This window comes from Haematobia irritans, chromosome 3 (genome assembly GCF_050003625.1).
Source record: "Haematobia irritans isolate KBUSLIRL chromosome 3, ASM5000362v1, whole genome shotgun sequence".
NCBI classification, from domain to species: domain Eukaryota; kingdom Metazoa; phylum Arthropoda; class Insecta; order Diptera; family Muscidae; genus Haematobia; species Haematobia irritans.
Window position 1 is genome coordinate 211,902,332 of NC_134399.1, and position 14,845 is coordinate 211,917,176.

Sequence of the window (14,845 nt, forward strand, 5' to 3'; positions counted from 1 at the left end):
TGAACCGATTTCAACCAAATTTGGCACAAAGAGCTACAATGCTAATTCTACTCCCTGTGCAAAATTTCAACTAAATCGGAGTTAAAAATTGGCCTCTGTGGTCATATGAGTGTAAGTCGGGCGAAAGCTATATATGGGAGATATATCTAAATCTGAACCGATTTCAACCAATTTTTGCACACATACCTAAAATGCCAATTCTACTCCCTGTGCAAAATTTCAATTAAATCGGAGTAAAAGATTGGCCACCGTGGTCATATGAGTGTAAATCGGGCGAACGATATATATGGGAGTTATATCTAAATCTGAACCGATTTCAATAAAATTTGACACACATGACTACACTACTAATTGTACCAAATTTCAACCAAATTGGGGTAAAACTCTGGCTTCTGGGACCGTATTAATTCATATCGGGCGAAAGATGTATATGGGAGCTATATCTAAATCCGAAGCTATATCTACTCCTAGTGCAAAATTTCAACCAAATTGGGGTAAAACTCTGGCTTCTGGGACCGTATTAGTCCATATCGGGCGAAAGATATATATTGGAGCTATATCTAAATCTGAACCGATTTCTTCCAAAATCAATAGGGATCTATTCTGAGCCAAAACACATACTTGTGCCAAATTTGAGGTCGATTGGACTAAAACTGCGACCTAGACTTTGATTACAAAAATGTGTTCACGGACAGACGGACATGGCTATATCGACTCAGGAGCCCACCCTGAGCATTTTTGCCAAAGACACCATGTGTCTATCTCGTCTCCTTCTGGGTGTTGCAAACATATGCACTAACTTATAATACCCTGTTCCACAGTGTGGCGTAGGGTATAAATATATTATGTTTCAAATAAAAAACGAATTTAAAGTGTTAGAAACATCTCCGACTTTTGGACAAGGAAAAAAACTTATATCAGTGAAATGTGTCTTCTATGCTAAGCAAAATTCGCATTCGTATTTTAAAGACATGAAATCTTTGGCCTCACGACAATATTTTTTTAGTGCACAGATAAATACTACAAAAAATTCATAAATTTGACCAAATTTACGAAAATGGACCAAAATGGGCTAAATTCCGTTTGGTTCGACCATCGGACCAAATTTAAAAATTAGAAATCTTTTGGAAAAATCGCAACGTTCTGATTATGTATAGTCTCAAAAATACCAACATTTACGATAGAGCTGTCAGTTGGTAAATTGCAACACTACACGCAGAGAAGGAATATGATCACCTCAAACATGTTTCAAGAGCAAAATGTTATTTTTGTATGGTGACCATGTAACATGTTTGTCACTAAAATGTTATTTTCTCGTCAAATATAACCTGCTTGCCGAAATCAGATACATGATTTCCGAGGAAATAGCATGGTTGCGAAAACCATGTTACATGGTCACCACCCAAAAATAACAATTTGCTCTTAAAACATGTTTGAGGTGATCATATTCCTTCTCTGGGTGTAGGATTATTAAATCGCGCCAAATAAAAGGCAACCCTAGTAGCGTATAAAACAATTTGTCTACCATATTTTCAATTCATTGCATGACGAACATTAAAGGGATGTGTCTCAATATTGTTCTGAAGATATATTTATTGAAAACTAGTTTTACATAACTGCAAATTATTCACATTTCCATCTTTTTTTTCTTTTCGAAAGATTGTAAACGTTTGTATCATCAGAATCGGTAAATTCGCATCAAAATAACATTTAATGAATCACCTATAATTACCAAACCAGAAGTTGATTAGCGAGAGGTCAACAAAAAACAAAATTCTACCTCTCCCATTGATATTCTCGACGGCAGAAAGTACAATTTATCGACAGAAAAAAAATGGAGCTATGGACAAAAACCAGATTGAGAAATCGAGATAAGCACAATAACTTAAGGATAAACAACACAAGAACGATGACAACGTCCAAGGCAATATGGTGGACAATGATGGTAGGAATGATGCTGCTACTGCAACACTGCCCACTTGTTCAGGCGGCATTCGGTAAGTGATCAAAGTTGTCTGAATATCAGCAGAAATGAACCTCATTAAATTGATGTTTTTTTTTTTTTTTTTTTGTAGAAGACGATCCCTGTGCAACTAAAGGTAAAACAGGAGTCTGTAAGACATGGGATGATTGTCCCATAATGGAGCAATTAATTAAGAGTCGCGAATACTCCATTCGAGAGGTGGTTAGTTGTGGATTTGGTACACATGAAGAATTGATTTGTTGTCCCATTATAAGATCAGAGACGAAGATTGATGACACCACCAGCACAGAACCAAATGTGTAAGTAAAGAGTGCTAGTATTTTGTTATGACTTTTAGGCTCCTATGGAATTATCTACCTAACAAACACTTGCAAGGGAAAGATTCAAAATTCAAAAAAGTGTGCAAAATTGCTAAATAAAAATTAATTTCACTTTCGCATCGACCAATTAATTTAATTAATTGATTTTTAGATTCGATTTTTTCGTTGTTGTTAGTCCCAGCAGTGGTGTTTACAAAAAAAAAAAAAAAACAAAAACAATACCAACAAACCTTTATCTTTTTAATTTCCTAATAGCTGTGAAACAAAATCACAGCCTGGTCTGTGTAAAACCTGGGGTGAATGTCCCATTTTAAAATCATTAATCGAACACGAAGAGTATAACATCCGTGATGTGATCCGTTGTGGTTTTAATGTGCATGAGGAAATAATTTGTTGTCCCGGACTTGATGTGAATACAAAAATCGATATCGCAACAAATATGTCAGGGTTAGTAGAGACAATGCTTAATGAAGAATTTTGTAAGTCATATACGAGGATTGCTATTTATATTTTTGAACGAGGTACACAGGTATATAAAGGATATTCCAGTAAGAGATTTTATTTTGAACCATTTTATTTGAATTATTTTTCAATATTTGATGAGGAGAAACGCTTCAATAACGCAGTAAAGAAAATGCACCATAATTTTTTTTTTAAGTTGCAGTTACCGTTCACAAAACTAAATCCGTTTTGGGTTATTGTCAAGTGACCTCTGTGGCTACTTGAAAGTTATTGTTGAGAAGCCTACACAAAAAAAAATCTGATTCAATCACGAAATTAATAGATCCAATTAATTTTTTAATTGAAATGTCTTCAATCACGAAAATGATAGTATCAATCACAGTTTTAATTGGGCATAGAAAAAATTCTCGATTAAAAAACTAATTGATGTCATTAGCAATTTTCAATTAATTTTTTAATTGATTCAATTAAAAATTTAATTGATTTTGAATGCAAACCCCAATTATTTTTATACCCTCCACCATAGGATGGGGGGTAAATTAACTTTGTCATTCCGTTTGTAACACATCGAAATATTGATCTAAGACCCCATAAAGTATATATATTCTGGGTCGTGGTGAAATTCTGAGTCGATCTGAGCATGTCCGTCGGTCCGTCCGTCTGTTGAAATCACGCTAACTTCCGAACGAAACAAGCTATCGACTTGAAATTTGGCACAAGTAGTTGTTATTGATGTAGGTCGGATGGTATTGCAAATGGGCCATATCGGTCCACTTTTACGTATAGCCCCCATATAAACAGAACCCCAAATTTGCCTTGCCGATCCTCTAAGAGAAGCAATTTTCATCCGATCCGGCTGAAATTTTGTACATGGTGTTGGTATATGGTCTCTAATGACCATGCAAAAATTGGTCCACATCGGTCCATAATTATATATAGCCCCCATATAAACAGATCACCAGATTTGGCTTGCGGAGCCTCTAAGAGAAGCAATTTTCATCCGATCTGGTTGAAATATTTAACAACCATGCCAAAAGTGGTCCATATCAGTCCATAATCATATATAGCCCCCATATAAACCGATCCCGAGATTTGGTTTTGGAGCCACTTGGAGGAGCAAATTTCATCCGAGTCAGTTGAAATTTTATACATTGTACTAGTATATGGCCGTTAACAACCATGGCTAACTAGGTCCATATCGGTCTTTAGTTATATATAGCCTACAGATAAATCGATCCCCAATCACACAAAAATTGGTCCATATCAAGTTCATAATTGTATATAGGCCACATATAAGCGACCCCCCTTATTGCAATTCTGGCTCTCTACGTACCGTTCAAAAGTCCATATCGATTCCTAATTATTTTAGACTTACCTATACATACCTTTTTTGTCTAATATGTACCACGTATGGACTAACTAATAATTTAGAAAACGATATTAAGAAGTTTTAAGATACCACAACCCAATTAATTCGATTGTGGATGACAGTCTTTCGTAGAAGTATCTACGCAATCCATGGTGGAGGGTACATAAGATTCGGCCTGGCCGAACTTACGGCCGTATATACTTGTTTTGTAGTCAAATATAAATCACAAATGATCGTTCTCCTATATTTATACCCACCACCATAAAAAGTTTGGGGGTATGATAAGTTTGGCATTCCATTTGCAACACATCGAAATATCAATTACCTACTATATGCAGAGTATACAGTGAGGACGAAACCTCTCTGGACACCCGAAATAACGAACATCTCTCAATAGAGACAATTTTCGTGACACGATTACGAGTATTACATTGAAATTAATCTTTCACAAGTAGACACCTCCCAAATGTAAAGGGTGAGTAGCGTATCAAAATTTTGATACGCTACTCGCACGCAAAGCTGGCAAAGTCGATAAAAGTTGCCTAATCAACCGTTACAAATGTAATTAAAGTGTTTGGGGAACGTTTGTCGACAGCCAGGAAGTCTGGATCGGGGGGAAATCGAAAACCGGAAGCCGCTGAGACGACAAAGAGAGTTGCCGGTAGTTTCAAGCGAAACCCTAACCTCTCTCTCCGAGATGCCGCAAATAAGCTGGGTGTATCGTCTACAACCGTGCATCGAACCAAAAACGAGCCGGACTATCGACTTACAAGAAGGTAGTGACTCCAAATCGCGATGATAAACAAAATACGACGGCCAAAGCGCGATCCCGGAGGCTGTACACGACGATGCTGACGAAGTTTGACTGCGTGGTAATGGACGACGGGACAGGAGTTTTATACGGCAAATGGAAGGGGAAAGGTAGCAGATATTTTCAAGCACATAAAACTGTTAAAGTTCGCAAAGAAATATATGGTTTGGCAAGCCATCTGCACGCAAAAAATAATTCTTTCCTCCCAAACGAAATTTTAGACAAACAAAGTTCGTTTCTCATTTGCTTTTCGTTGAAAGGAAGTGTATTTGGAAGAAAAGTATATTTTTTTGTGATAAACGTTTATTCTTTTCCAGGATGTAAAAACAATTTCATAAAGACTAACTCAAAAATTTTTTTCTGGCTAATTGCATTTTCCCTCACATCTTTCTCACTTCCACGAAGTTTTTTAGTTCTTAGCACCTTTTTCTGTAACACAAACAATGTAGAAGAAATTATACGATTTTATAAATTTTTAAAATTTTTTTTTACCTTTCGCCTGGACGGAGATTCGAACCGCGGACCATGCAATTTGTAAGCCAACACACTATCCACTGAGCCATGTAGCCGTTATTGTCATCAGTAGACAATTACCCATATAACTAAGTTATATTTATATAGCATAGCTTGCGGCGCCCACGAGCCGATTAAACAAAGTTTATTTAGCAGAAAAATACATTTAGTTGGGCACCGTGGAGCAGTGGTTGCTACGTCTGACTTGCATGCCAAGGGTCGTGGGTTCGATCCCTGCTTCGACCAAAGTTTTTTTTTTTTTACTTATATTCCAGATATGATCGGAAGATTCCGAAAAAATTTTCAACATTACATTCTACTAAATTAAATTTTTACTATGAACTGTAAAATGTGTCTTATTAAAGACCTAAATTTAGAAAAGAACAGTGTTTGATATAAACGAAATGGACTGTGTTGTTGGTTCAAAAATAACTTTTTTTTATTGAAAAAAATAAAAATTTTGTAACAAACGAATTTTTTTGGTGATAAAAGTGTATACTTTTCGAAGCAATTCAAAAAACTCTAACAAAAGAAAAACGTTTTCGGTACACGTTTTCCAAACGTTTTTTTTTCTTTGCGTGTGTACATGTGGCTTGAAAAGCAGCATTTTCATAGCTTCCGGGACTGTCAACCAAGAAATTTACGTGAAAGAGTGTTTGAATAAACGTCTGCTGTCTTTCCTGAAGAAACACGGTTGTTCCGTACTGTTTTGGCCGGATTTGGCATCTTGCCATTACGGTAAAAAGGCCATGGAGTGGTACGCCGCCAACAACGTGCAGGTGGTTCCCAAGGACAAGAACCCTCCCAATACGCCAGAGCTCCGTCCAATTGAGAAATACTGGGCTATTGTCAAGCGGAACCTAACGAAGACCAAAAAAACTGCTAAGGACGAGCAGCAGTTCAAGGCAAACTGGCTTTCTGCGGCGAAGAAGGTGGACAAGGTGGTTGTACAAAATCTAATGGCAAGTGTCAAGCGTGAGTTCCGGCAATTCGGATTTGGAAAAGCGAAAGCCTAACTGAATATTTTTCCTGAATTTTATACTAAGTGGACTTGGAAAAGAAATTTAATTTAATTTGATTTTTTAAATAAACGATTTCACCGATTTACACGCGTTTTCCCTTGACCAAATTTTGACCGTATCACCCTTTAGACAAAACTTGGTGATTAAGGAGAAATATTAAGACAGTCTAACCATGTCTGTCTGTGTGTGTTTAATGACGCTACAGTTCTCAATAATGGAATAAATGAATTGGTACTGATTCGATTTTTGTCAGCAAATTGGTAAATTTATTTATTTATTTATTCAGTCTATGGATATTCCTTACAGACTAGCAATTTTAAAAATAAATTAAGTCTAAAATAGAATTAAAACTATTTAGGGAAATTGAAAAATTGTTGTTGTTTTTTATTTTTTATTTCAGCTTAAAACCATACATTGACTAAACTACAAGTGTAGCTTAACCAACAGAGGAAAAGAATGTTTGTCAAATTTATTTGGGCAAAGCCCTATAGACTGCAAGATGGTTGGATGGACGCACGTTTCGGAATTACCACATTCCTCATCAGCATCCTCTACTTGCAGCAAAACTATCAACCAATTATCAGAATAAATTCAGACAGTTCATTAAACCCAACAATGAACCACACTTGGACCTTCCGAAAAAAGGTTTTCTATGATATCCGGCTTATGCCGAAATAAATTCGAAACAAACATATCTCTTTTCCTATGCCACTGTCAAATCATCGATTTGAGTGCAGTTGGCTGGGTTTATTTTGAGCGTTCTTCCTCTTCTTTTTCCATTCGTTCCATTCCGAAACGTGCGTCCATCCAACCATCTTGCAGTCTATAGGGATTTGCCCAAATAAATTTGACAAACATTATTTTCCTCTGTTGGTTAACCCTTTTGGTACTTCTTTTTTGTTGTTGACGTAAAAAATAATTATTATACAATTTCTGACTAATTAGGGATTCGGTGTGAATATTTAAAAGTATTTTTTTTAAATTTTGTTTCCAAGGTTGGTTTTTGAGCATTATGCCATATGGCATAAAATGTACTTAAGGGAAAAAATATATAAAACCTAGTTTTTGTTTTAAATGCAATTTTGAAGGTTTTATATTTAAAATTAAGCAAATGAATAGTATAAAGCAAAAAAAAAAATGAATAGTATAAAGATCATTTTACTTTTTAAATAAGTATATTTATTTTAAACTGCAATATTCACAAAGTTCATTAAAAAACAAAAAAAATAATCTTTAGTTATTATATAAAACATAAAAACTTAAAAAGTGAGTTCATCGCCAATTTAGATTTCTTCATTAGATCTGTGTCTGTAGTCATTTGAAATGCATAGATGGACGTTGCATTTTGAACAAGTGTATCTAGAGTATCCTTTGCATCCTTGAACTTTACATGTACGTTTGACAGCTGTATACTCTGGCCAATGTTCAAAGCCATCGAAATGAATCGATACTGAAGGAGCCCTTTCATAAGACAACCTTGGTTTCGAAGTTGATGGGGTTTCGGAAAGATCTAAGTCTTCAGTTAGCTTTAGTCTTCCTCGTTTTCGAGAGAGGTTTTCAACTAAAGACAATGCTAGCAATCCATCAGCTACATCATTCCGGAATGCTAATAAATCCATTTGATCATTTTTTTCTTATATTATATCGCTATCAATGCGATATTCCAACCAAGAGTTACATACTGCTAAGTCCGTGAAATGGTCAAACATTGAGCGTCCACTTTCTTGGGCACTAAATCTGATGACATCTTTTGTGTCCTTATCACCATAAATAGATGAAGCTAACATAACACAGCCCCCATCTAATAATTTAAAAAAATATGAAACCGGAGTTTTAACATCTTGTTTCGGATAATTTTCAGAAAAATCTGAGCTTGGGTTGCTCCAAGCTCTCTTTGCCCATCGAAAGTTAAGGAATTTTTGAAATGATGGATCAGTAACTTCATCCAAGTTCAATGGCTCATCTTCCGAATCTAAATTTTCCTCAAATAAATCGATATTTCCATCTGGATTACTTAGCTCCTCAATTAAAAAGGAATTGTTTTTATCATCATTTAAAGTTTCTAATAGCGTTTCCAAAACACCATTTTCTTCTTCTTCATCATCATCAAAGTCAGATAAATCTGAGTCATCAAAATTAACCAAAATATTTTCTATTTGATCGTTTTTTAATTTAGACATCTTATTACGTGTTCATTCGTCGCCGTTTCGTTGATGAATGAATTAGAGAGCATAGCCTTGTGTGTGATTTAAATTTCCTCAATGCGCGATCTATGCCATATGGCATAGTAGGAAATAAAAAAAACGTACAGTCTTATTGAACTACTTTAGGAATCCAGCTTTTTTTTACACCAATCGAAGGAATGATTATCTACTAAACAACTTAAATAAAGTTATCAAAAAAGTAATTTTTGTAATAAAATATATAAAAGAACGAAATGATCTTTTTTTTGCTAAAATGCGAGGGTGCCTACGCTTTCTGAAACTTTACAATATGGTCCTCTAACTAATTTTTTTTTGCAATAATTTGAAGAAACACGCATAAAAAAATAATACAAAAATACAAAAATACAAAAACGATAAAAACCATAACTCTATAAACTTAAAAAAATAAACTGAAAAGCGACTATGCCATATGGCTTAGAAAAACCGAAAGGGTTAAGCTACACTTGTAGTTTAGTCAATGTATGATTTTAAGCTGAAATAAAAAAACAAAACAAAACGAATGGAAAAAGAAGAGGAAGCACGCTCAAAATAAACGCAGCCAACTGCACTCAAATCGATGATTTGACAGTGGCATAGGAAAAGAGATATGTTTGTTTCGAATTTATTTCGGCATAAGCCGGCTATCATACAAAACCTTTTTTCGGAAGGTTCAAGTGTGGTTCATTGTTGGGTTTAATGAACTGTCTGAATTTATTCTGATAATTGGTTGATAGTTTTGCTGCAAGTAGAGGATGCTGATGATGAATGTGGTAATTCCGAAACGTGCGTCCATCCAATCATTTTGCAGTCTATAGGGTTTTGCCCAAATAAATTTGACAAACATTCTTTTCCACTGTTGGTTAAGCTACACTTGTAGTTTAGTCAATGTATGGTATTAAGCTAAAATAAAAAAACAACAAAATTTTATTTCTATAGAAAATTTTCTCAAAATTTTATTTCTATACAAAATTTTGTCAAAATTTTATTTCTATAGAAAATTTTGTTAAAATTTCTATGGATAATTTGATCGAAATTTTATTCTCTAGAAAATGTTGTAAAAATTTTATTGCTATAGAAAATTTTGTCAAACTGAATTATATACGTATTTAACCGGCCTTTTTTATACCCACCACCATAAAATGGTGACGGGGTATAATAAGTTTGTCATTCCGTTTGTAACACATCGAAATATCGATTTCCGACTATATAAAGTATATATATTCTTGGTCAGGGAGAAATTCTAAGACGATATAAGCATGTCCGTCTGTCCGTCCGTCTGTCTGTCTGCCTGTCTGTTGTAATCACGCTACAGCCTTCAATAATGGCGCTATCGTCCCGAAATTTGGCACAGATTAGTTTTTTGTTTGCAGGAAGGTCAAGTTCGAAGATGGGCTATATCGGTCCAAATTTTGATATAGTCCCCATATAAACCGACCTCCCGATTTGGGGTCTTGGGCCTATAAAAACCGTAGTTTTTATCAAATTTGCCTGAAATTGGAAATCTAGAGGTATTTTGGGACCATAAAGAGGTGTGTCGAAAATGGTACGTATCGGTCCATGTTTTAGTATAGACCGATCTCCCGATTTTGCTTCTTAGGCGTCTAGAAACAGTATTTTCTATCCGATTTGTCTGAAATTGAAAATCTAGAGGTATTTTAGGACCATAAGAAGGTGTGTCGAAAATCGTTCGTATCGGTCCATGTTTTGATATAGCCCCCATATAGACCGATCTCCCGATTTTGCTTCTTGGGCGTCTAGAAACTATATTTACCATCCGATTTGCCCGAAATTGGAAATCTAGAGGTATTGTGGGACTATAAAGAGGTGTGTCGAAAATGGTCCATATCGGTTCAAGTTTTGGTATAGCCCCCATATAGACCGATCTCCTGATTTTGCTTTTTACGCGTCTAGAAACAGTATTTTCTATCCGATTTGTATGAAATTGAAAATCTAAAGGTATTTTGGGACCATAAAGAGGTGTGTCGAAAATGGTCCGCATCGGTCCATGTTTTGATATAGCCCCCATATAAACCAACCTCCCGATTTGGAGTCTTGGGCCTATAAAAACCGTAGTTTTTATCCAATTTGTCTGAAATTGGAAATATAGAGGTATTTGAGGGCCATAAAAAGGTGTGCCGAAAATGGTGCTCATCGGTCCATGTTTTGGTATAGCCCCCATATAGACCGATATCCCGATTTTGCTTTTAGGGCTTCTAGAAACTATATTTACCATCCGATTTGCCTGAAATTGGAAATCTAGAGGTATTTGAGGACCATAAAAAGGTGTGCCGAAAATGGTGCTCATCGGTCCATGTTTTGATATAGCCCCCATAGAGACTGATTACCCGATTTTGCTTCTTGGGCTTCTAGAAACTATATTTTCTATACGATTTTCCTGAAATTGAATATCTAGAGTTCTTTTGGGACCATAAAAAGGTGTGTCGGTCCATTTTTTGGTATAGCCCCCATATAGACCGATCTCCCATTTTGCTTCTTGGGCTTCTAGAAACTATATTTACCAGCCGCTTTGCCTGAAATTCTTGAGCTACAATAAACTGTATATATTACATGATTTGCCTGAAATTCGAAATCTAGAGGTATTTTCGGACCACAAATAAGAGTGCCGAAATTGAGTTATATCGGTCCATTTTTTGGTATAACCCCCATATAGACTGATCTCTCGATTTTTACTTCTTGGGCGTCTAGAGACTATATTTTCTTGCCGATTTGTTTGAAATTTAAAATCTGGAGGTATTTTAAGATCACAAATATGTGAGTAGTAAATGGTGCCTATCGGTCCATGTTTTGGTATAGCCCACATATACACCGATCTCCCGGCTTTATTTCTTGGACTTCTAGAATACGTAGTTTTTATCCGATTTGCTGGAAATTAGTAATCTATAATACAATTTTAGACAAAAGAAATTTCTTTTTCTTATAAAGTGTTTTCGTTTATTCAACGATTGTCTCTAAAATATGTGTCTAAAGAAAACTTTGCTTGTCTAAAATTACGTTTCTCAAAAAAGAAAACACTTCTTTCAGGGTATAGCAGGCGCACTGATCATGAAAATTGCTTCAAACTGAAAGTAAAAGTTCCAGATTTTACTCATCGTATTTAAATAAATGCGGAAAAATCTACAGATTTAAGATTTTAAATCAAGGCGTAATTTCAACATATACACGATATGTTTATATTTTCTCTAAAACTCAAACAAAATTGGTTCTCATAAATCCAGAATCTTATCTAGTCTTCATAGGTAGAATCTTTAAAGTTTGTCTTCGGGAGCTGGCTCGAGGATTTGTCATCAAACCCCCTACAATTCTATATATTATCAAGTAACCCACTACGACGAAGAGTTTTCATAGTAAACAATTATACTTGATTCATGGTGGTGGGTATTTAAAATTCGGCCCGGCCGAATTTACTGTTTTATATACTTGTTTAGTTTAATGTATACCACGTATGGACTAACTTACAATTTAGAAGACGGTGGTAGGAAGTTTCAAGATACCTGGTCATCGGCAAGTATTACCACAACCCAAGTAATTCGATTGTGGATGACAGTCTTTAGTACAAGTTTCTACGCAATGCATGGTGGAGGGTAGATAAGATTCGGCCTGGCTGAAATTACGGCCGTATATACTTGTTAATCCTACTTTTAATTATTGATTACTGTTTAGAGCAGAGCTAAAGAGTTAAAATTTGAGGTGGAGAGAAGGTTTGTTATGATCATACTTCAGCTGGAATTATTATAATTTATGAACAAATAGAAAATATTTTATAATTTTTCTTATATGCTAAATTTAAAAATCCTATTTTTTTCGTATTTTGCATTAGCTATTGTATTTGACCAAAAAATATAAATAGCATTCCTCCGTATACTAGGGTGTATCGTTTTATGAAGACTGGCATACACATACACATAAAACAAATTGCCATTTTATTAAATGTCAATGCTCTATTTTTTTTTCTTAGAATGTTTATTACATCATTTGCTATAATTTTTTTTATTTTCAATTTCATTAATAAGTTGAGCGGCACTAAATATCCCATAAGCGCTTCATTTTGTGATTCACCCTAATGTTTGGTGTATAAATACTTGCTTATTACATTCCTATTTAGATTTTGATGTTGTATATTTTATAGTTACTAATAATGGACACGCTTCTGCCTAACCACTTCTTGAAATGGGGGAAAATGTATCTGGCGAGTTGCGGTATTGCGGTTTTCATAGTCCTAAATTCCTAAAAAAATGCCTTTTGTAATTTTCAATAGACTGCTATTAATTTACTATAAATACATCATAAATCAAATCATTGTCATTGGTAATTAAGTTAAATTAAAATTTATTTGAAAATGGAAACTTTTTTAGTTTTATTTACATTTTTTTTTTTGTGAAATTAGTAGACAATTTAAATCGTATGTATTAAACAAGTATATACTGCCAAAACTTCGGGCGTGTTGAATGTTACGAGTAAATACCTACCACCTTGGAAGATATATGATATTTTCTTTGAAAATATCTCCTCTTAATAGATTATTATGGATTTTTGTTCAGCACCCATATAGACCGATCTTACGGTTTGACTTTTTGAGCATCTCAAGTTTTCTCCCATTCGCCTGAAATTCAAAATCTAGAAGTATTTTAGGTCCGTAGGTAGGTGTGGCGAATAGGGTGTGAATAGTTTTGGAATAGTCCTCATATGGACTGACGATCATGAAATCAAATCGTGAGATCGGTATATATGGAGGCTATAAAATTCATGTTGCGGTGTCTATATACTCAAAAAGTCAAATCGGAGGATAGAAACATGGACCGATATAATAAATCTTTGAAAGTGAACTGCCTGCAGACAAAAAAAAAAAACAGAACGAGATTGTGTAAAATTTCAGAAAGCTTTATTATTGAAGATTGTAGTAAGATTACATCACTGAAAAAATATTGACCTAATGTCATTAGCGTAGCTAGACAATTTTCCTAGGGGGGGCTATAGCCCCCCTAGCTAAAAATTTTTAGACTGAACTTATAGGTTCAATTATTGTTCTGTTTCATAAAAAAGAATAAAAAAATATACATCAAAATAATATATAATAAAGCAAGTGAAAGTAGTTCCACACTTTTCCCAGCAAAAAAATTGGGATTTGTTTTAAAGGCGCAACTTTAAAAGCACTTCCAAAAATGTCCTCACAAAGAAGTTAATTATATTAACTACACAGGAAGTTTTTTACTTCAGTTTTTTTCATATTTTAATGCGTAATTTTTGTTTTCTTTTTTCAAATAGTTTAAAAAAGAGTAAGAATAAATAAAATGGTAAAAATTATTCAAATTTTGCCACAAAAATGCTAAATCCATTATAGAAAAATCGATAATTTTTGAAAATATTCAAACAAGCGTTAGAATGCATTAAAAATCATAAAAAATATAAAAATTATTATAAATTAATGTTTCTTGAAGCTCGAAGTCTTTATAAATATTTATATAATTCTAACAAAAGTTCGACCAAAAATCAAATAAAAAACGAATAAATAAAAATTATTTATTTGGGAAAATATCACACAATTTTTTAATTCACATTCAAAACTCTGAGTTCGGATCACACCGTAAGAAGTGATGCAAATTTATTGCAACGGCTGTTGAAACGGTGGACATTTGTCCCATGACGAGTTCCTATTAGGTTAGGTTAGGTTATGTGGCAGCCCGATTTATCAGGCTCACTTAGACTATTCAGTCCATTGTGATACCACGAGTTCCTATTACATTCATCGCTTCTCCGCCAATTTTGCACCATTTCCAGACCCAAAAATAACATTTTCACTTCTTTTTTGGCGACGCTTTTTTGCAGCATTATTAAGATATTAATTTATGAAAGAATAGTTTTAATACCAATTAATATTTTTTAATTAAGATGACTAAACCAGACTAAACAATATAATAAAGGAGCTTTACAGCCTGTTTCTGTATGTCGAATGAGCTCTGTCGATCGACTAAAATGGAAACAAACAGCTGAATTTATAACCAAAAAACAGCTGTTTCTATGCATTTCAGTCGATCGATTGAACTCGTTCGACATACAGAAACAGGCTGATAGTTATTCAACTAAACCATAAGTTCAATCACAGCTCTATTTCATAAATATCAGACTTCAAACATTGCCATCG

General features: G+C 34.4%; 1 protein-coding gene across 1 annotated transcript in view; it reads left to right on the forward strand.

The window, feature by feature from the left end:
* Positions 1–14,845, forward strand: part of LOC142231979 (uncharacterized) — a 31,913-nt gene that overhangs the window by 5,924 nt on the left and 11,144 nt on the right. Inside the window, exons 2-3 of the mRNA XM_075302656.1 lie at positions 1,660–1,997; positions 2,076–2,283. Coding sequence (XP_075158771.1) covers positions 1,835–1,997; positions 2,076–2,283 — 371 coding nt within the window. The 5' untranslated portion in view covers positions 1,660–1,834. The remainder of the gene's footprint in view (positions 1–1,659; positions 1,998–2,075; positions 2,284–14,845) is intronic.